The 21688-nt window shown below is 42.4% G+C and overlaps 1 protein-coding gene across 1 annotated transcript in view; it reads right to left on the bottom strand.

Annotated features, from left to right (window-relative positions):
- Positions 1-5292: 5292 nt before the first annotated feature.
- The window catches only part of FOXN3 (forkhead box N3), a 238618-nt gene continuing 222222 nt past the window's right edge, over positions 5293-21688 (bottom strand). The window contains exon 7 of the mRNA XM_079701401.1: positions 5293-5845. Within this exon, the coding sequence (XP_079557527.1) occupies positions 5296-5845 (550 nt within the window). The 3' untranslated portion in view covers positions 5293-5295. The remainder of the gene's footprint in view (positions 5846-21688) is intronic.

Consider the following 21688-nt stretch of genomic DNA (forward strand, 5'->3'; position numbering starts at 1 on the left):
TAACAAAACGAACAGGAAGGGTACTTGTGAGCATGGTCACAGTAAGTCAGAAGTGATCTTTCACCCAAGTCTGATTTCAAAAGTAGGACAGACAGCAAAATGCAGCACCATAGACACATTGGTTTCGGCTGTTAAAAGATGGATCATTTTAAAAATCGGATTTTCCTTCCTTAATTTTTGGTCAGTGAAGCTAGCACTTGTTTGCTGAACTGTGGAAGAATTGCAAGGTCACACGCTATATTCATGATAAAGCAACGGAGCTGATGGGTCTGTGCTTAATTCAAGAATAACCAGTAGGGGAGACAGAGAGAGAGAACAGGAGTTTACCACCATCACCGGCTCTCTCTCAAAGGAAGAGGGGTTGACAGATGAATTCACAAAGGCAGGCGGGACTATACAGAACACTGAATGCCATGTGTAAATCCTCATGGGATTCCAGAAGGGGGAACACCACACAACGTATATACTTTGATTTACACATTCCGTTACAAAGAAAAGAAAAAAAAAGACACCATTACAACTTTGTAACTGTGTTAACTGCGATATAAACCAAAGTCCCGAGTTTTGGCAGGTAACTAAAAAGAGGGTTATCACTTAGGTTATATAGCAAAAGTGTTGATGTATATTATATATAGTAGTATAAATAATAAAAAAGTATTATTTAAATTAGATCACAGTGCTGCATTATGTGCATAACAGTGTTTGATATAGTATTCGAGCTGGGACCTACGACACAAAGGATTTAACTGTCAACACTGGTTAAGTCACAATCAAGAGGGGACACGGAGTTCAAATGCGTTCTTTTGGTGGCAAAAAAAAAAAAAAAAATCCTGAAGATGAAAGAAAAATACTCCTCTACAGAAACGTAAAAAAGAAAAAGGCAACATCTGGGCAGCTGTGATCCACCAGAAAGAAACGAGTCCCAACCTGAATCAAGTTTAAAAGGGAAAGAGAAGTCACATTGAGTTGAATCCAATCCCATATGGAAAACCCTCCCATGTAGGTCACTTGTACATAACTCTGATTCCTCCTCCGAGAGCCCTTTGATGACAGAGGCCAAGGGCCCACACACGTGGAGTGGCGGTCACTGAAAGGAGGAACTGGTAGCGCTCGGTGCCCAGCAGTCCTGCCGCGTCCCAGGACTGAGTTGGGCACAAAAGCCATCCGGACGGTTTTCACTCTACAGAGCCCACAGCCTGAAGCCGTCCCGGGTGAGACCACCTTTCAGTGCGATGGCCTTCTCCAGTGGCCCCGTGGTATTCACAGCTATGCCTAGCAAGGGCTAGACACGCTGAAAATCAGCTCTTAGGAAGAGCCTCCCACACATCCCTTCTAAAAACTCAGCCCCAAGACTAAAACCTGCTACAGTTGTCTTGGCCAGGGTTTTCTCACACCACCATCTCGATGTGGGTTGGGTTCATTTTAGTTTCAGATAGACAGTTTTACCAAAGAACTCTTGAACGTATATATACTGCTTAGAGAGGGGGAAGGGAAGTAGGAGCTTAGGGTATATCATAAGGCTGGGGAAAATCTATGATGCAAACCTTTTCCACGTTAATACTAGGTAAAGATAAAAGACAACGGTAGAAGCATAAAAATAACTGTCTACGTGTATATCATTTAAGAAAAAAGAGCTTATGATCTCTTTCTCTTAAATGTCTCCGAGGACCAACAGCAAGTAACTGTAGATGTCATGGTGCCGACGGATGTGTTGACGTTTGTTTTCCAAAAGCATCTTCAAATATTGCTATAGTTCCCCATTTTCCCCTCCCCCCTGCCCCACGTGAGTATGTGAGATACTGGAATGACACGTGAAACGCCACTTCTCCCGGCAGGAGAAATGAAAGCAAAAACACCACACCCCTTGAACGGTGCTCAGGCAATTGTTGTCAGACTAATGCGTACATAGGCTAGTTTGGAAGCTAAAAGAACACCTGACGTTTGGGAAGAAACTCCAAGACTAAAGTGATTACACTTGAGCAAAATATTCTTTCACAAATAGGCTTGTGCTTAAATTCTCTACTGCTCTTGGAGGAGGGCGTGAGAGAGGGTGCCTCCTGCCCCTTGGCTTGGCAAGGACACGGACAACCTCATTCTGCAATGAATTCACTACAAACAGCCGCATACACATCGATACTTTTTTTTTTCTCAACAATCAAAATACAAAGTTAAACACAATTGAGCCATTGTTTTGGTTATGCATAATGTGTATGCCTCCAAAAACAGAAGAAAAATAGAAAAAAGTACCCTCACTAAAGTTTCCCCTAGGTCTCCCAGCGGCTCCTACGTAGGGACTGAGGGAGACTCAGGAAAAATAACACTTAGAAAGCTGCCCGATGAGGTATTTATGCAAAAAGAGTGGTTCTGGAGTTAAGAACACACTTTTATAAGATATTTATCTATTTCTCAAAGAGATCAGAAAAGTAAATCACACACATTGCATTTTATTATTTTCTAAAAGGGGCCTTTGCTCCTTTAGAAAAAGGAAATGAGGGGAGACAGCCCACAGTGGGGTTTGAAGTGGAAGAAATCCCCTGCCAGAAACAGTCCTGGATGTTTACCTCTGTCTTTCAGGAGGGAAGTCTGAATTTGACCTTGGGGGTGGGGTGAGCGTGGGGGACTGAGGTGGGCTCAGTCAGGTGACAACACAAAAAGTGTCGCCCAGGTTCCACAGCTGTGGATGGCTTTTGGGGTGTCAGATGTTTGGGGATACAGAGGGAACGGAGTACTTCAAAAAGACATCCTTATTCCCATCTACACCCTGAACAAGTACGCTGCAAGTTTTCAGGTTCAGGTAATGAATCTGACCTGTGTAGGGGTGTAGATCTTTTTTTTTTCCCCTCAGGTTCTCTCATCAGCAACCCAGAGGAAGATAATGCACCAGTTAATTTCCACCGTCCTGGCTGATGGAGCTTCTGACAGTGCCTGGTGCTGGCAGATGGGCTCCACAATGGCCCACCCTGTCCTATTTTAAAAATCAAGATCACCCCAGTTCTCTCCCTCTCCCTCACCATCATATCTTGAGCCATGGGAGTGGGCATTTTTGTTCATGTTTTAAAATTCCCTTCCATGTGGGTGGAAGATCAAATTCTTTTAGAGGGTTCTCTGGATCTCCCCAAATCATTTCTTTTAGGCAAAGATAACAGGAGTTTCTGGTCTGCGTGGCATCATCTGGTTGTCTAGATTCAGCGCTCACAATCTAGGTGGGCTTCATTCCAGGTTGGTTCGTGTGCCCAGGTGGTAGAGACGGCCAGCCCCTCCTTCCCACCATGAGATGGCGTCACGGGAAAACATCTGGGGCTGGTCCTTCCAACACCCGTGTCACTTCCTCCTTCACGTGTACCCTAACTCACACCCTCATCCAATAAGGCCCATTAGTGTGTTTCCCCTTCTCCTGGTGAATTTGCATAATTATTCACTGCCTTTTTCCTCGAAACCAAATCATGGTCATGGTTTTCTCAAGTCAGCGTCCCATAATTCTCTTGATTCTATCATACACACTCACTACTAAGTTTGCCCTCAAATTATTGCGTCATGGTAAACATGTACAGACAAAGAGAAAGGACACACTTTTCAACAGAGAATCAGAGGGGGTCGGGGCTGAAGTGCAGACAAGGCAGTGCAGAGCTCCACCATCCAGGCCCTACTAGAACATGAAGAGATTTTGTATTGCAGAGTAAGCTCCCCAACAGTCAGAATTTGTCCCTGAAGAAGGTTAAACCTTAAACACCTGCTTCAAAAAACAAAAACAAAATAATTGGAAAAAAGGGGGGGGGAAAAACAACGAAAAAAATTAAAGGAAAGGAAAATAAAAGGAAAAAAAGAAGAAAACCAAAAGAACCTCTAAGCCTAAGGGCTTAAAAATTAGAGGCATAGCCTTTTCTCTATTTTCTATATTTATATGAAAATAATTCATGCTTCATGCTAAATACATTGTTTACCTTACAAGAACTTTATTTTTGAATAAAAAAAGTTTGTGTTTTTGTGATTTTTTTTTTCTTTTTTTTTCTTTTTTCAAAGGAATTCCATGCATTGTGGATCAGAAATTTCTGCTGGCTACACTGGCTGAATGTGGAAATCATTGATTTTCGCAAAGATGAATCTTGACTGACATTAATTGCAAACTCCATTTTGAGGGCAGTATAGGAATTTGTTTTCCTTTCTTTTTTGCCATGTTTTACTTTAGTTTGTCCATCAATGTGCCTTGCATCTTTTAAAAATACACCACAATACTAATGGCAGGTTCTGTAGCTTTTTGTTTTGTTTTCTTTTCACTTGGATCAAATGGTTTTGACAGACAGAAAAAGATTTGTACCATGATTTCCTTTGTTAACAGCTACTGTAATTTTTTGGAACTTGATTCTCACTTGGGCAGTTAAGAAGACATAGCTTGTTTTTTGCATCAGTTTTTTTCTTTTTCTCTCCTGTGTGTGTGTGTGTGTGTGGTGTGTCTGTGTGTGTGTGTGCATGCGCGTGTGTGCAGGACCAACCTTCAGGCTTATGGCTTGTGGAACCTTCTCTTCATTTAATGTAGAACAGAATTCAATGATTAGCAACATCACTAAAAACTGACCCAGTTTCTTCTCATGAGTCACTGACACCTGTTGAACATGAATGGTCCAGTGTCCACCCCGGAAGATGCTACTAGGCTTCACGGTTAAGAAGCACAGAGGACTGGTGACCGCCTCCCCACCCCTGCGTCGCACGCTTGGGGCAATGCCAAGGGTTTTCCTGGCACAGTTTGATGCCCAGTGCCACGAGCTTGGGTCTGCTCCTAGGGGGATCAGGGGTCCTTCCTTCTCCTCGGTTGCCTTATGTGCATTCACTCAGCGAACCCGACTGGGTGCACATCCTGACCTTTTAAACCTAAAGGTTGGGCCTGATCGATGGTTACTTTGCACACGTGCCTTCTAAGCGCCAGATGTGTATCCCCGTGGCATTATCGTTGCCATCCCTGTGGATTCAGCCACGGGTTTCTGACAAGCTGGAGGAAGCAATGGTAATTTTGGCTTTTTCGGTTTTGTCTTCAGATAATGAAAAGCTTTTGTAAAACAGCTGAGTGTCAATATGAGTTCTATGGCTTCAATCTCCTTTAAACATAAAATTCTTAAGGGTCCAAAACAAAGGAGGGGGGCAAATTAAAAAAAAAAAAAAGAAAGAAAGAAAACCAAACCAAAAAAAAAAAAAAAAAGAAAAAAGAATAATAAATTGCTGATATTGCCACAAATCATTAGAAATCTCCTGACATGCTGAAACCAAATGGCCGTAAGTTCAAAACAAATCAGTGACTTGTTTTTAATTTTTTGTGGTTTCCTTTTGTTCTTTCTGCCCCTTTGCCGTCCGATTGGTGATGTTATTCAAACAGGACCGAATCCCCGCCAAGTGCAGGAGCGACCCCGCCGCCTCTTTCATCTCCTCGTCATCGCTTTCAGGGGGCTTTTCCGTGCGTCTCTTTTTGAGGGGCAGCGTGTCGCTGGGAACCTTCCTTGCCTTGGCGAGGTGCTGGCGCTTCTTGTGCTGGGACGCGTAGCCGCTGTCCCCCAGAGCATCCTTGGCCTCCTTCGGGCTGCGTTTCCTGTCATCCTCCTCCGCCTCGCTGTGGCTCTCGTGGCTCTGGAAGCTGCCCTCGCTGCCCTCACTGCCCTCCTGGCTCCCCTTGGTGGCAAACTCGTAGTGGTCGTCGGCCGAGGAGGAGGAGACGGAGTCGCTGGCGGGCGAGGTGCTCCTGGCGTTGGAGGACTTGGCACTGCTGTAGTTGTGATCCTCCTTGGGGTCTCCACTGACCACCGGGGAGCCACAGGACGGCTCGCTCTCAGTCCGCATCCGGCAGCTGGTGAGGCCATTCCTGCGGGGCAGGGACAGCGGTGGGGAGAGGGGCGGGGAACGGGAGACAAGAGAGGACACGGATTAAACCCCTGCGACGAGACACCCAGCAGCCCACTGAGTTGCCACAGCAGACGCTTTGACATCCAGTCCGGCGATGTGCCAACAGGTGGGTCTGCTTTGAAGACAGGGTCCTAAATCCTGACACCTCCGTCTTCCCTGCTTATCTGCTATCATTGACATTTTCACTCAAGTTGTGCAGCTGAGACATCAAAACAACACTCTTTTGAAGTGACGGCGGTGGAAGAGCCATCTCTTCTATTAAACCATAAAAATCAAGCTGTGCTGCTTGGTTTCACATACCCATCAACACCGCGGAGGAGACACCACCGGGCGATGCTGGCTGGGTTACTTCAGAGAAAAAAGCCCGCTCTGTTCTAAAGCGGCTCTGGTAGGAGCTTTTTGTTGGAAGGCTAAATCTGATGTTCACGAAAAAGAGGTACCTGCCATGTGGTGACAGCTACTCACTCCTGCGTCCCTTCCCTCATTCATTCATTCCACAAATATTCACTGCACACCTAATATAAATGCGCGGCCTTAGGGAGGGTCCCGAGGGGAGGCATCCGAGGTGGAATCAAATCCAGACTGTCACAAAGATGTGCACAGATGAACAGAGAAGCGAGTCATGGTTAGATCACAGACGAGACAGCAATAAGCCACCATCTACTAAACTTACCACCTGCCAGGCGCCCTGCTGCGTCTGCACAGATGATTGCGTTTAACTCTATAAAGCGGTTATATTAGCATCCTTATTTTAAGGATGCTGGAAGTGAGGTCTGGAGATGTCTGGTAATTTACTTAAAGCCACATAGCTAATGAGTAGCAGAGTTGGGATGAGAACCAAAGTCTTAAGCTCGAGCTCTCTGTAACATCATCAGACCGACGCTCACTCTTTTCTGATTTCCCTATAACTAGGTCACCTGCTATATATTCCCATCGGGACCCGATAGCACCCATCACACCTCTGATCATGTTATCGTGTCCATACGTCTGAGCAGTGAACTGACCTCCCTTGTGCTTCCTTATTGGCAAAGTGGGTATAGTATCTGCCTCCTGCTCCACGGGGTTGTTGGGCTGAGGATGTGGACGAACGCCTGCCGGCACCTGGACCAGCGCCTGGCATAGCAGCAAGGACTGTGATGCTTATTCCTGGTTCAGCCATACACTCTGTGGAATGAGCACCAATCCTGTCTGCACGGCAGCTGTAGTTCTGATGGTGCCTGGCACACAGAAGGCGTTCATAAGAGGCAGTGATCAGAGGTGAAGACCCACAGGTGGGGAGGGTTACTCACAGCTGGAGGGGGCAAAGGGAGGGCACAAGGTTTGTGGAAGACATGGAACCTGGCCTTGGATGTGAGGGCCGGAGGCTCTGGGCAGGGAGGAGAATGTTCCACTGTACCATGTTGGCCCCATTTCCCGCAGACTCATCCACAGGTAATATATTTCTAGATCTTGGGAAGATGGGCACACTTTTCCTTCCTACACAGCCCCCACTGTAAGCACCCTACGTTCCCTCCATAGACAGCACTTCCCACCATCACTATGATCGTGTGGTGATGCCCAGTGTCGGTGGTTCCCACTAAAGAGTTAGCACCACAAGGCAGGGCCCAGTCATTGATCTGTCCTCAGGGGCTAGCACTGTGCCAGGCACGGAGTGGACCCACAACACATACACCGAGCGAGTGTCGGAGCAGATGGGATTGTTTGGCAGAGAGTAGGAACTCTGGGGAGATGGCTGTGGGTCTCCACCAGCACGCCTTCCCAGACACTCCCCGAGGAAGCGGCCCTGGCAGAAAGGCTATGGGGTGGGCCCTCCCATGAGAGTCAGTCTGGAGCCCTTTCCCTTTCTCTCCTGCCACCCCTGTGGGCCTCGAGGCTCAGGGAGATCCTGCTGCAGGCCAAAGAGAAAGGAAGAGGCGAGGAGAGTCCTTGGTGTAAATGGTGTAGCAGGCATCTCCTTCCTTCCGGTGCTCCGTTAAATTTAAGCTGGTGGTGAGGAACCCCCCGCCCCCGTCATGTGCACCAGCAAAATTCATGGGGGCCGTTATCAAAATTCCATCCTTGCCAGAGGCCTTAAGATCATCACGATAAACCGTGACAATTACAATGTGTGCATTTGTATGATAAAGTCTTAGCAGGCTCCAGAAGGGTCCCAGCATCTGTCTTGCACTCTGTGATCCCAGATCGACACGCCCTCCCCAAAGTCCTTATACAAACAGCCTGCCTTTCAAGACAGACAGACTTTGGGGTTCACATCTCAGCACTGTTTATTAGTGAGACCTTCTACATACAGGCTCCTGATCTGCCTTATGGGGCTATGTGACGATAATATGAAAAGTTCCAAGCACAGAAGACGGCTCTTAGGGGTGCCTGAGAATTCTGACATGGTCCCCTCTCTTGCTGTCTGCCTGCCCAGAGCTCTCCCTGCTGCCCCAAGCAGTCCCATTTTCTTTCTAGGCCAGGTCAGCAGGCTGATGGGAATGCAGCATAAAGTAAGAGGGAAGAGGCTCGGAGACAGAAATTCCTCACACGCTTGCCTGTACAGACAGCCCCTGTGCTTTGGGGTATGGTCTCTGTGATATGTTTTCTGCAGACTTCCTGTTTTCTGGCTGTGTCTTGGATGCACAAAAGTGGCCAGGGAAAGATTCCTGTGAGGTATTACCAAACATGAAACTGGGTAAATGTAATGAATTGTACAGGTAGCTATGAATAGGTATTAAAGTGAATGAAAATGAAAGTCCCGTACAATGGTTCTCAGGATTGCTGCTGTTGCAGGTAACTCCCGTGAAATCCCCAAATAATTAGTCTACTGAACTAACCTAAAAGGGTTCTGAATGAACCCAACTATACTTGGATGGGTTGACTGGGCTATGGTTGGCTTTTAGAAAATCAATTCAGTTCTGAATCCTTTTTTTTTTTTTTTTTTAACAACATGGGCCTTATGATTCACTTCACTACCACAGTTAAGCAAAATTTGATACCTCTCTGAGCATGTATGAAGAGGGAGACGGAGAGGGAGAGGGAGAGGAGAGGGAGAGAATTCCGGGAGCAAAAGAGTAAGAAAAAGGCAAGTGTTGCAAAAATCTAATTCTTAGTGAATCTGGGTGAAAGGTATATATGGTGTTCATTGTGCTTCTTTTTCCACAGGTGAAACATATTTTTAAGTAAAACGTTTGGGGTGCAGGGTAGAGGAGTGGGAGAAATACACCAGAATGAAAGCAACGGTACATTTCAGTTCCATGCTATCATAAGAGGGAAGGTTCTGAGCCTGAGAACTTCTTTTTCTCTCTTTCTCTCTCAAGGATATAAGCAAGCATAAACCATAATGGAAAAGAATATTTTAAAATATGTATATATGAGTATAACTGAATCACGTTGCTGTACAGCAGTAATTAACACAACATTGTGAATCAACTATACTTAAAAAAAAAAACAACAAGGATATAAGCAAGCATGAGAGAAGCACTCAAGACACACCAGAATCACACTGAGACCTTCTTCTTAAAGGCATCATAGGAAGTGAAGGATAAGAGAGAAGCAAATCACTTCCCTAGCTCATGAATTCAAGGTTGTGTAGTGCAGGGTCTCTGGTTCCTCCTGGAAACACGCTGCACGTCAACAGGGATTCCACAACCCACACCTTGCAGCGCTGGCCCCACACAACCACTTCACAGACAGACAAACAGAATAAACTCAGGGAGCCCCGTGACTCATCCGAGGTGGCCCTGCTAGTTCTCAAAGATGGCTCAGGCAGGAAACTTAAATGTCTCCCTGTCAGCCCCAGGAAGCAAGCTTACTGTGATGAAGACAGGAAACAACTTACCATTTGACAATATTTCTGGACGAAAACAGGTACACAGACGTAACTTCAAGGAGTCAGAATTAAAATATAAATACATCTCTCTCACACTTGATATTGATACAATTAGCTTTCCCTGAGATTTTAGCATGGGCTCATAATCCATAAATTACACACAAACTCAGCAGGAAGCGACAAGCTCCTTCAATTATTAATCACTCGATGCAATGTTGTTCATGGTGGGACATGCTGGCTGCACTGACTTGGCGTCAGAGACCTCCTGCTGCAGGGGCTGTCATTCCGGGGAACCAACTACTTCAAAAGAAGAAACCAGGCATCCTGGACATGTTGGAAGGGGGATTTCTAACCACCTCCTTAAAAATCATTCATTAAAATGAACACTCGATACATCTGAAATGCCTGCCATTTTCCAGTTTTAGCTGAGTTTCTATGTAACAGTACTCACAACACTCATGTGAGCATAAATTAAAGCCACCTGATTCTACTAGGATGCCACAGAACCGCACGCTATTCATCTCAAATAAAAACCTGGTATTCATTCCCTCGTCAAATCGGCGGGGGCCGGGGGGGGCAGGAAATACTGAACATAAAAGGTGAGAAATCACATTAGTTCAGGCCGACAATGAGCAACGCTTGCAACTAACAAGTTAAGGTATAGCTTCTGATCAGACATGGCCATTTTGCTGGGTTTTTTTACGGGTTCATGATTTGTTCCATTATCGTCTCATCAGTATTGATCTCATCAGTGTTGTCTCCACCTTTCACTTGTGTACTAGGGTTCTGTCTGGAGCTGGTGGTTTTAAACCTAGCTAGCACTGAGGGTGAAGTTGTCCTCCTTAGGGATTTACTTGAGAACACTGGTCTTTTGCTAACTGTGAAAAGAAGGTGCAATTAATGGGATTATAGAAGCAGCACTCGAAGTGCGGCGCTCCTCTCCAAAACCGACTGTAGGTAGAAAGACACAGAGGACAAGAGTGACCTGAAGCTTCCATTTCCAGCCAGTTGGCAGAGGAGATATTTAGAAGGCATTCTTCCAACTATCATACAAAAGATGCTGGATAAAGGGCAGCAACATAGTTCTGAGTCATTGCTGGGTTCCCTGGAAAATAAGGGGACTCTTAGAGCTCTACATAAATGCACATGTACCAAAAGAACTTCACACACACACACAGACGAAAATCTAAAAAAAAGGGACAGAATCTGAAATGTGAGCAGTAGGCAACCAAGAAAGGCAGGGTTTTCATGAAGCAAATGCCTCCTCTAGCCCTGGGACAAGAGCCCAATCTTAGGGGGAGGGAGCGGCAGGAGGATTGATTTTGGCAGCTCCCGGGTTTCTGTGGCTCCTTGAGGGGGTTAAAGTGACCTTGGATGCATTGGTCCCCAGGCTACCAGCAGAAGTTTTAAAAGCAAATGCTCTCTTAAAGAAAGCAAGCCACACTGAGGTCATCAGGATTCCTGTATATCAAGTTTAATCAAACATTCAAGTAGAAGCTCATAACCTAAAATCACCAAACAGGCCACTAGGAACGTATAAATGTAAAAATGCCACATAAAAAGCTGGGACCCTTGAATGATGATGCCTTCAATGAGATCCTAGGGAAAAATAACTGCCCCTCACAGGCAGACAATGGGGATAAAAGCCAGACTTGACCTCAGCTCCAGATGGAACTGGAGACAAGAAAAGCCTCCCTTGAGAATTTTTAACCACAAGCCTGAAGTCTTGTGGGTATGAGGCCAGAATTCTGTGTGGACCAAAAGACCTTAAGCTAAATTTAGTTTCAAATGCCCAATTGTGCCTACTAGAAGAAAATACAAACCCTTTTTGGAAGAACATACTTTAAACCCAGGCCACAAAGAATTCCCACAGATAAGGTTTTAAGGAACATAGGTTCACAATAAAAAAAAAATCATTACACACAAAAGAAACAAGCCACCATAAAGAGACAACAGAGAAAACATCCTATAGAATCTGAACTGCAAAGTCTGAAAATATTGCAATAATTAGGCACAGAATGCAAACTATGTATAAAAAAATAAAAGAGGGAATTGACAAATATTAGAAAGAAAGACTGGATTATTAAAACCAAGCAGACTTGGGCTTCCCTGGTGGCGCAGTGGTTGAGAGTCCACCTGCCGATGCAGGGGACACGGGTTTGTGCCCCGGTCCGGGAGGATCCCACATGCCGTGGAGCAGCTAGGCCCGTGAGCCATGGCCGCTGGGCCTGCGCGTCCAGAGCCTGTGATCCGCAACCGGAGAGGCCACAACAGTGAGAGGCCCGCGTACCACAAAAAACAAACAAACAAAACAAAAACAAAAAGAAGCAGACAGGTTTTGGAATGCATCAAATAGAATTTCTAGAGCTGAAAAAATATAATCCCTGAAATTAAAAAACTCAATGTAATTGAATTAAAAAAAAAAAGTAAAAAAAATTAGTGAATTGAAAGATGGAGCTAAAGATATGATAGAAAATGCGGCAGAGAGAGATGAAGAGATTGAAAATATGGAAGAGAGATTGGGTAATATGGCACATAGTAAGAAGATCCAATATAAATCTAACTGGAGTTCCAGGGTGAAAGGAAAAATGGGGAAGATCCAATCCCAGAATAGAAAATGGCTGAGAATTTTCTAGTTTTGATGAAAGTTACCAATCTTCAGATTCAGAAAGCCAACAAGTCCCATGGAGGATAAATAAAAAGAAATGCAAATCTAGATACATCATAGTCATCACAGACAATACAAAAAAAAAAAAAAAAAAGGAGTAGAAAGGAAGCACATTACCTAAGGAGAAGTAGCGATTAAGATAAAACCAATTACACAGGTGAAGGTGGAACAATATTCTCAAAGTGAAAGAAAAAAAAAAAACTGTCAAACGACAATACTATTGTCTAAGAATGAAGGCAAAATAAATATATTTTCAGACAAATTCAAGACTTTAATTAAAAGCAGATACTCATCTATAGGAACTTCTTAAGAATATTTTTCAGGAAAAAAAAGAAAATGATCCAAAAAGAAAGGTCTGACGCAGAAAACAAACTTATGGTTACAAAAGAGGAAAGGTGGAGGGGAGAGATAAATTAGGAGGCTGGGATTAACATATACACACGACTATATATAAAATAGATAATCAACAAGGACCTGCTGTATAGCATAGGGAACTTTACTCAGTACTCTGTAATAACCTACATGGGAAAAGAATCTGAAAAAGAATAGATATATGTGTATGTATAACTGAATCACTTTGCTGTACACCTGAAACTAACAACATTGTAAATCTACTATACTCCAATGTAAAATAAAAATGAAAAACAGAAACAAAAAGAAAGGTCTCAGATGCAAGAATAAAAATGATAAGCAAAGAAAATGTAATCAGGTATTGACCAGACAATACAATAGAGTCGTCCCTTGGTGTCTGTGGGGTTTTGGCTCCAGGACCCCCACAGGTACCCAAATCTGCAAATGCTCAAGTCCCTTATATAAAATGGTAATAGTATTTGCTTATAATCTATGCACATCCTCCCATACACTGTAAATCATCTCTAGATTACTGATAATGCCTAATTCAATGTAAATGCGATGTAAATAGTTGCTGGTGCACAGGGCAAAGAAATTTTGATTTTTGTAACTTTCTGGAATTCTTTTTTTCCCCCAAATATTTTCTATCAGCAGTTGATTGAATCTATGGATGCAGAATCTGTGGATACGGAGGGCTGACTCTAATAACAACTGACTTAAAAAAAACAAACAAGAAACTGAAATAGAACTAAAGTCCTAGACAAATGTAGCATATCATTTGGGAGGTGGAGAGAACAGAAGTTAAAGCATTCCAGGGGCCTTGTATTGATCAGGAGGTTAAAGATACTGATTAACTCTACACATCTTAAAATATTCATGTTAAAAGTTCTAGGATCAACACTAAAAGAAGAGAAAAATATATATAATTTCTAAAACATCAGAAGAGGGGGAAAAGGAATGAGGAAGAATCTGATCAATTTAAAATGATGTTAGATAGGAATCTGGAAAAGGGGGGACAAACAAATCCAAACTAAGATGGTAGAAATAAATCCAAATATGTCATTTAAAATGGGCTAAAAATCTTCATTAAAAGGTAAAGATCATTAACACAGATTTTTTAAAAAGCCATATGCTGCTTATAAGAGATGAACCGAAAACATAAGGATTAAGACAGGTTAAAAGTAAAAGGAGGAAAAACATCGTGCCATGCTGGTGTAGCTACATTAAAACCAGATAAGATAGATTTTTAAGGCAAAAATCATTATTACAGATAAAGAGAGTCATTAAACATTCATAAAGGTTCAATTCACCAGGAAGATATAACTGTTCTAAACAGGGAGACCTCCAATAAGATAGCTTCAAAATACACCCCAAATTGGAAGAGCTATAAGGAGAAATGATCAAACCCACATCTCCTTCCCTCCCTCCTTCCTTCCCTCCACCACCCCCCTCCCAAGACACACACAGACATGGTTAATAGGTAGATTTGATCTAATGGACATACATAGAACATGTGCTCATAATGGAGAAGGTGTATTATTTTGAAGCACACACAAAATATTTATAAAAACTGATATACACTACTAGACCACATAGCAAGTCTCCACAAATATCAAAAAAGCAGTATCTTACAGGTCAATTCTCTGACCACAATGTATTATAATTAATAATCAATGTTGAAGAGGTAACTAAAAGCAAAAATAAGAAATAACCATCTCCTCCTAGGTTTGAAAATTTAAAGACACACTTCTAAAAACATGTATGGGTCAAAGAAGGAATCAAAATGGAAATCAGAAAATACTTTGAACATGTAACAATAATGAAAATAAAAGGTATCAAAACTTACAGATGCAACTAAGCAGTAGTTTGAAGGAAATTATAACCTTAAACTTTTATATAAAAAGAAGAAAAGTTTAAAATAAAAGTATCCAATCCAGACCAAACAACAAAAAAGAATAAGCTCAAAGAAAGAAAGGAAATTATAAAGTAGCAGAAATCAATGAAATAGAGAATAGATACAACCTTATGCCAACATATTTGAAAACAGGTGAAATGGACAAATCCCTACAGTTACCAAAATGAATTTAAAAATAAATAAAAAATAAGTTATACTATAATCATTAAAGAAATTAAATCAATAGTTAAAAATCACCCCACAAAGAAAACACCAGCTCCACAGTGTTTTACAAGTAAGTTCCATCAAACATTAAGCAATGGATAACTCCAATCTTACCTAATCTCAGAGAATCTAATAGAGAATACTCTTTTAACTCATTATATGAGAATAATGTAATCCTGACATGAAAACTAAATAAAAATAGCACTAGAGAAACATGGACATGGGCAAATATGCAAAATGCATATCTAAGATGTTAGCGTACCAACACTAGCAATATGTAAAAAATATAATGTATCATAAGCATATCAGAAATGAAGATTTTACTCAAAATTGGGAACTTATAATGTAATTCACCAAGTAAACAACAATGAGAGAAAATATTTATAGTTATCTTAAATGATGTAAACATTTCGTTGATGAAATTCAACAACCATTTATGATAAAGTATCATAGCAAGCCAAAAATAGAAGGAACTTTTTTGTTATGATAAAGTATATTTCCTAAAAAAACCTATAACAAACATTCTATCAATTGTTCATCAGTAACACAGCTCCCTTTAAAATAAGACACAATATAAAGATGTCTATTACCATTACTTTTACTCAGAGGTCCTAACTGCAATAGGACAGGAAAAATAAAAGATATAAGAATTAGAAAAATCCACACCATTATTTATATAAGATATAATTTTATACATAGAAGAATCTACAGATAAATTATTAAAGTTACTAAGGCGGTTTATTTTATTTAGTAAGATTGCTGGAAAAAATCAAAATAAGTAACTCCAGATGGATTACAGCTTTAAATGAGTAGGAAAAACTTTTTAAATCTTTTAGAAAAAAACTACAGAAGACCATACAATCTTGGAACAGGAACTTTTTAAAGACACTAGATTTCATTACAAAATGATTACTAAGCATGAAAATTAAGAGCTTCTGTTCATCAAAAGACATTATTATGGACCGTGAAATGACCATCCACAAACTTAGAAAAGTTATTAGCAACACATATAGTCAATAAAGGATTAATATCCAGAATATACAAAGAACTCCTACAAAGATAAGAAAAAGAGAAACAACCTGATAGAAAAATGAATAAGAACGTTGAGCAGGCAATCCATCAAAGAGCACATTCAAGCAGCCAATTAAATATATGAAGAACTGTGCAATATCTTTAGTAGGAAGGGAAATGGAAATTAAAATACAATGAGATACTGTCACATATTCACTAAATGGGTTGAAATTGCAAAGTATGACAATTCCAAATGTCTGTGAAGATGAAGAGGAAAGGGAAGTATCATACTCTGCTGGTAGGAGTGTAAATGGATACAAGCACCTTGGAAAACAATTTGTCATCACCTGGTAAAGCTGAGCATGTTCATACCTTACAAACCAACAATTCCCACACCTGGACATGCATCTTAAACGAAACTGGAGACATGTATAGGAATTTCCATAGCAGCTTTGCTTGCAACAGCGAAGAACTATAAACAACTCAAATGTCTTAAAAAAACCGTGGTATAGCCACATAGTGGAATACTATACAGCCATGAAAATCATCATCGGTTACAACTATATGCAGCAAACCAAATAAACTTAATAATGAATAAAAAGAGCAAGTTGGAAAGAAGACATATAATATCATTCTAGTTATATAAAACTCAAAACCAAGCAAAACTAAATATAGTATTTACAGATATCAAAAATACTTTTAGAAACCTAGGAATAGTAAATACAAAATTTGGGATTATGGTTATCTTTCAGATAGCAGGTGCAGGGGCCTCTGATGCTTGCTCCAGCTGGGTAGCCCTTGCCAGGAAGCATATGGGTTCAACAACTCCAGGACTTCTGTCTCAGTGGTCACCTCCAGGGTGGGGGCAGGAAGGAGCACAATTTTCTCCCATGAGCTGCAAATTGTCCCCTTAAACGACTGAGGTAAATGTGACTCCCTCTCTGTACTAGATCGCAGAACACAACAGGAATGATCCTAAAACTCTCTATGAACCGTTTTGCATTTGGCACAGTTCTGCATACCGGGAGAGCGGAGGATTTTTAGATACAATAGGAAAAGCCACCTGGACTTTCAAACCAATGCCATTGATTTGAAACACGAGGAGCAGCTCCAGAACGCTGATCAAATTTTACACGGGGAACTTGCTGGTCATTGTTTAGATTTCTGGACCAGAAGGCACAGAAGTCAAGACAAAAAGCCGAGCCGGCAGCCGAGTAGGAACTCTTGTGCATCCTTTGTCCTCCTGGTATTGTTTTTTCCTTTTCCCTTTAACCGCTCCGTTTAGTAATATTTCCTCCTCTCCTTCCCACCCAGCATAACCTAATACTGAGTTTTAGAACTGCCTTCAAAGACCATGGTTTCAGAAGATAAAATCTGACAGGTACTTGGTTTTTTAAAAACAAAACAAAATACAATACAAAAGAAAAAGATCAGTGGCAAACTTTCCCTCCACTTGTATAACTGGTCCCCACCCTATCTTAAAACTGAAGGTTGCAGGCTTCCTAAACTCCTGTGACGAACATCTTCTCCAAGGGAAAGACAAAGAGAATGACAAGGAGTAGATCTAAAGCTGATACATAGGTTTTCCTGGTGACTCTATATTGACAGGACCTTACGTATTAATCTTTTGTATGTACAGAACCATTAATTTCTGACTTGCTTCCTGTTCCACGGGAAGTACAGTTTTCACTTGAGGTTCTTAGAGATCCATATAAAATTAAGCAGTCTTAGGTGGGTGATCAAATGGAACTTCCTTATAATTTTACAACATGCTATGGTTTAGACTACTGTCATGACTCCTCAAAACCATGGCTTTGCCACAAATGCGCACTGTCCTCAAGGTGGCACAGAAGCCCAATCTAAAGCCTTTTCTGGGGGTTGGGACTGAGCTTCAGGTACACAGAAAGGGGACTTGGGAAGGTCTGTGGAGGGCAGGTTGGATGAATCCATAAGGCTCTCTCCATTACTCATTTCATTTTTTTTCCTCTTTAAAAGTTTGTGATAAAATACACAAACAAAAAACCTTACCATCTTAACCTTTATGAAGCATACAGTTCAGTGGCATTAAATACATTCATAACATTGTGCAGGCATCCCCACCATCCATCTCCAGAACGCTTCATCTTGTAAAACTGTAACTCTGTCCCCATTAAACAATTTACCACCCCCCATTCCCTCTCTCCATAGATACTAGCAACTACCATTCTACATTCTCTATGAATCAGACTACCCTAGGTACCTCATATAAGTGGAATCATACAGTATTTGTCTTTGTGAGTGTCTTATTTCACTTAAAATAAATGTCCTCAAGGTTCATCCATATTGTAGCATGTATCAGAACTTCCTTCCATGTTAAGGCTGAATATTCTATTGTGTGTATATATACCACCTTTTGCTTGTTTGTTCATCTGCTGATGGACTCTTGAGTTGCTTACACGTTTTAGCTACTGTGTGAATAATGCTGCTACGAACATGGATGTACAAATATCTCTTTGAGAACCGGCTTTCAATTCTTTTGGGTGTATACCCAGCAGTGGAATTGATGGATCACATGTTAGTTACTATTTTTAATTTTTGGAGGACTGCCATCCTGTTTTCCACAGTGGCTGCACCATTTTACAACCCTACCAACAGTGCTCAAGGGTTCTAATTTTTCCACACCCTTGGCAACACTTATTATTTTCTGTTTTCTTGGTAGTGCCATCCTAATGGGTGTTAAGTGGTATCTCACTGTAGTTTTGATTTGCATTTCCCTAATGATTAGTGATGTTGAGCATTTTTCTATGTGCTTATTGATTACTTGTGTATCTTCTTTGGACATAAGTCTGTTCAAGTCCTTTCCCATTTATGAATAGGGTTGTTTGTTTTTCTAATTATTTATTTATTGAACACCTGTATAATGTTTACTGTGCGCCAGGCATGTAACTGTGTGTTAATCCTAATAACTCATGAGGCAGGTGCTGGTTTTCTCCTGAGAAGCCCAGGTACACCTGGCCCAAGGTCACACAGCTGCAGGCTATGGACCCAGGAAACTTGGTTCCCAAGTTCATGCATGCAATTTCTGGGCTCTTTTGACATACAAAGGATGGCCCTCCCACCAGTTCTCTCTCAATCCTCTGGCAAGCCCTGGACATTTAATTTTTCTCTGCCACCTGAGAGGTCACTTGGGGTCAAAAAGTCTTAAGAGTTGAAAACAAGGTGGCTCAGACCCGGGAGATTGCTATGGCCTGTACCTGGGAAGCAGCCCATAATTCTATGAATTAAGAAGTCTTATGCTCCCATTTCCCAAGAGTTCCAGAAACAGTTCTTCTTGGACTAGAATTGTTTGGCCTATTCAGTGTATTCTCTGCAAGAAATTTCACTGGAGATGCAGCAGAAGACACGGGCATAAAACTATGAGACGTGGGAGCAGTTACTTTGAGGAAAATGTGTCTCGAGGACTCTCTGCCCAAAAGCAAATTTAAAAATAAGCAGGTTTCCAATGTCTAAGGATGGGCCGATCCCTGAGGTTACTGAGTAAAAAGTCAACACTGTAAAGTCAATTATACTATTGACAGATACTCTTACAAGGAGATTACACATCATAATTATATGCAAAGGAACCCAGCAAATACAAGCTGTGTAATGATCAGCTAATAAAAGTAACACTTCATCTATGTCAATAACAGTTTCAGAGTTAAGACAAACAAACATGGCCTTTGCCACTCAGGGGAGGAAAAAAAAAAATCCCTGAAAGACAAATATTTTCACTTAAGGAGAAGTTGCTTAGACTCACACAGAAAACCTGTCACACAAAGCAGAGTAGGAAACAGGTCTTCAGGGGGTGCTAATGACTATCTGGCCCTCCTGCCAGCCCTAGCTGAACTGATGGGGGCAGCAACTCCTGTAAACATGTGAACACCCCCAGGGACCCTTGGTCACTGCCACGTGGTCTGGCAGATGACGTTTGCTGTTGTTCTATTCTCTGCTGGACTGTTTTCCCTTTTTTTTTTTTTTTTTTTCCGGGTACGCGGGCCTCTCACTGTTGTGGCCTCTCCCGTTGCGGAGCACAGGCTCCGGACGCGCAGGCTCAGCGGCCATGGCTCACGGGCCCAGCCGCTCCGCGGCATGTGGGATTCTCCCGGACCGGGGCACGAACCCGTGTCCCCTGCATCGGCAGGCGGACTCTCAACCACTGCGCCACCAGGGAAGCCCTGTTTTCCCTTTAACCTTTGTTGAATTTAGGTTCAACTGACACATGGCCAAATTAAAAAAAAATTGCAATTGTAATGAATGTGAAAAAGCAAAATAAGATCCCCCCTGCCCTCCAAACACTTCTTAATGGGTTTTACACAGTCTCCCGCAAATACCCACCTAGCTATGTTTATGTTCATTTTTCCTGAAAGTGTCACACTGCCTCTTATTTGGGCCATAAAGAGGGCAAAGGTATTATAAGCAAGGGTCCCTGATCTTCCAGAGCCTGTGACATTCCTCTCACTAATGTCTCTTAAACTGAGGTGGAAAGTGCAGAATTGGTATTTGGATAATGGACTGCTAATGCACAATGGTTTTCTTTATCTCTATTTATGCAAATGGGAACTTGTCTAGTTTCTGCAAACTGCGGTTGTACATTTCACTGAAATGATTCTGCTTAAACCTCCTGTGATGTTGAGGAAGGTCACTCTTCGACTATGAGCGCTTTTGTAGGGGGACAGACGTTATGAAGCTATTGTCACTCAGCCCCAACCCCAGCCTACTGTAGTGTTTCGTAAGCTGGGGCAGGCTGGGCTGGGCAAGCCACATGTCTGCAGCACTCCTGGCTCTGCCTTCGAGAGACTGGGAAGGGGGTGGAGGAAGAGGGGACACGCTCCTTCTTGTGTGCTTCCTGTTCCTGCATCACCCCAGCAATGCCTCTTCCCCTCTGCAGCGCCAGTTCAGTCCTATAGTAGCTGCTGAATCCAGTTCGTGATTCTTCCAATACTGGAGACCCAACTTCTTCACGTTCCCTGAGAGGTACATGCCCTAGCAGGAGCTTTCTCCTTAGGGATACCTCTGGTCCTTCCACGGGTCCCGCTTCTGAGCTCAGAGATTCCAGCCCAGCTCAGTGGTACCTCCTAAGAGGTCTGGATCCCAGCCCCAGCCCCTCCTCTGAGGTCTGAGGTCCAGCTTTGAGAGGCAGTCATTCCAACCTCACCCGAGGGGATGTGGCTGCTTCCTACAACTGTTTCCTCCGTGATACCCTGAGTTCTCTGTTACCCTTCCAGTTGCCTGGTTAATAACTTTCTACCTGGTTAACGGTTCTTTATTTTGAAGTCTCTCTATTCGAGTACCTAGTGTGGCTTCTGTCTCCCAACTGGATCTGACTGATGGGTAGGTCTAGCCCTGAACCTGTTTGTGGTCTTTTACCGTGGAAGGAGCCTAGGTGAGGCACTGGCTGGACTGGATGAGTAGCAACTCTTTTACCAGAAACAAGACATCATTGTTTTGCTGTAGTGCTGTTATCTTCTAACCAGAACATAACCAGTTAAAAAAAATTATATTTTACATAATGCTTCTAGAGGCTAATCAGTAAATTTTTGCAATAATATATGCCATGAGGGTAATAATTAAAATTAGGAGCAGCTCCTGCTGAAGGCCAGCCCGGTCTCAGGCCTCCCTTCGCTCTGCCTGGCTCTTCCCTTCTCTGAGGGAATGGCTGGAGCCACGTGGAGAGCTTCGTTTGCTTTCAAAGGCACTGAAAAGATGCTGAAGACGACAAACTGAAAGTCTGTACCTAGCATCTGCTCAGGAAAGTAGATTGTTACTCCCCGTAAGAACAGTCTACGGTCTCAAAGTCTTCTCAACCAAGAAGGTAAACTAGGAG

Source organism: Hyperoodon ampullatus, assembly GCF_949752795.1.
Source record: "Hyperoodon ampullatus genome assembly, chromosome: 3".
Taxonomy (NCBI): Eukaryota; Metazoa; Chordata; class Mammalia; order Artiodactyla; family Ziphiidae; genus Hyperoodon; species Hyperoodon ampullatus.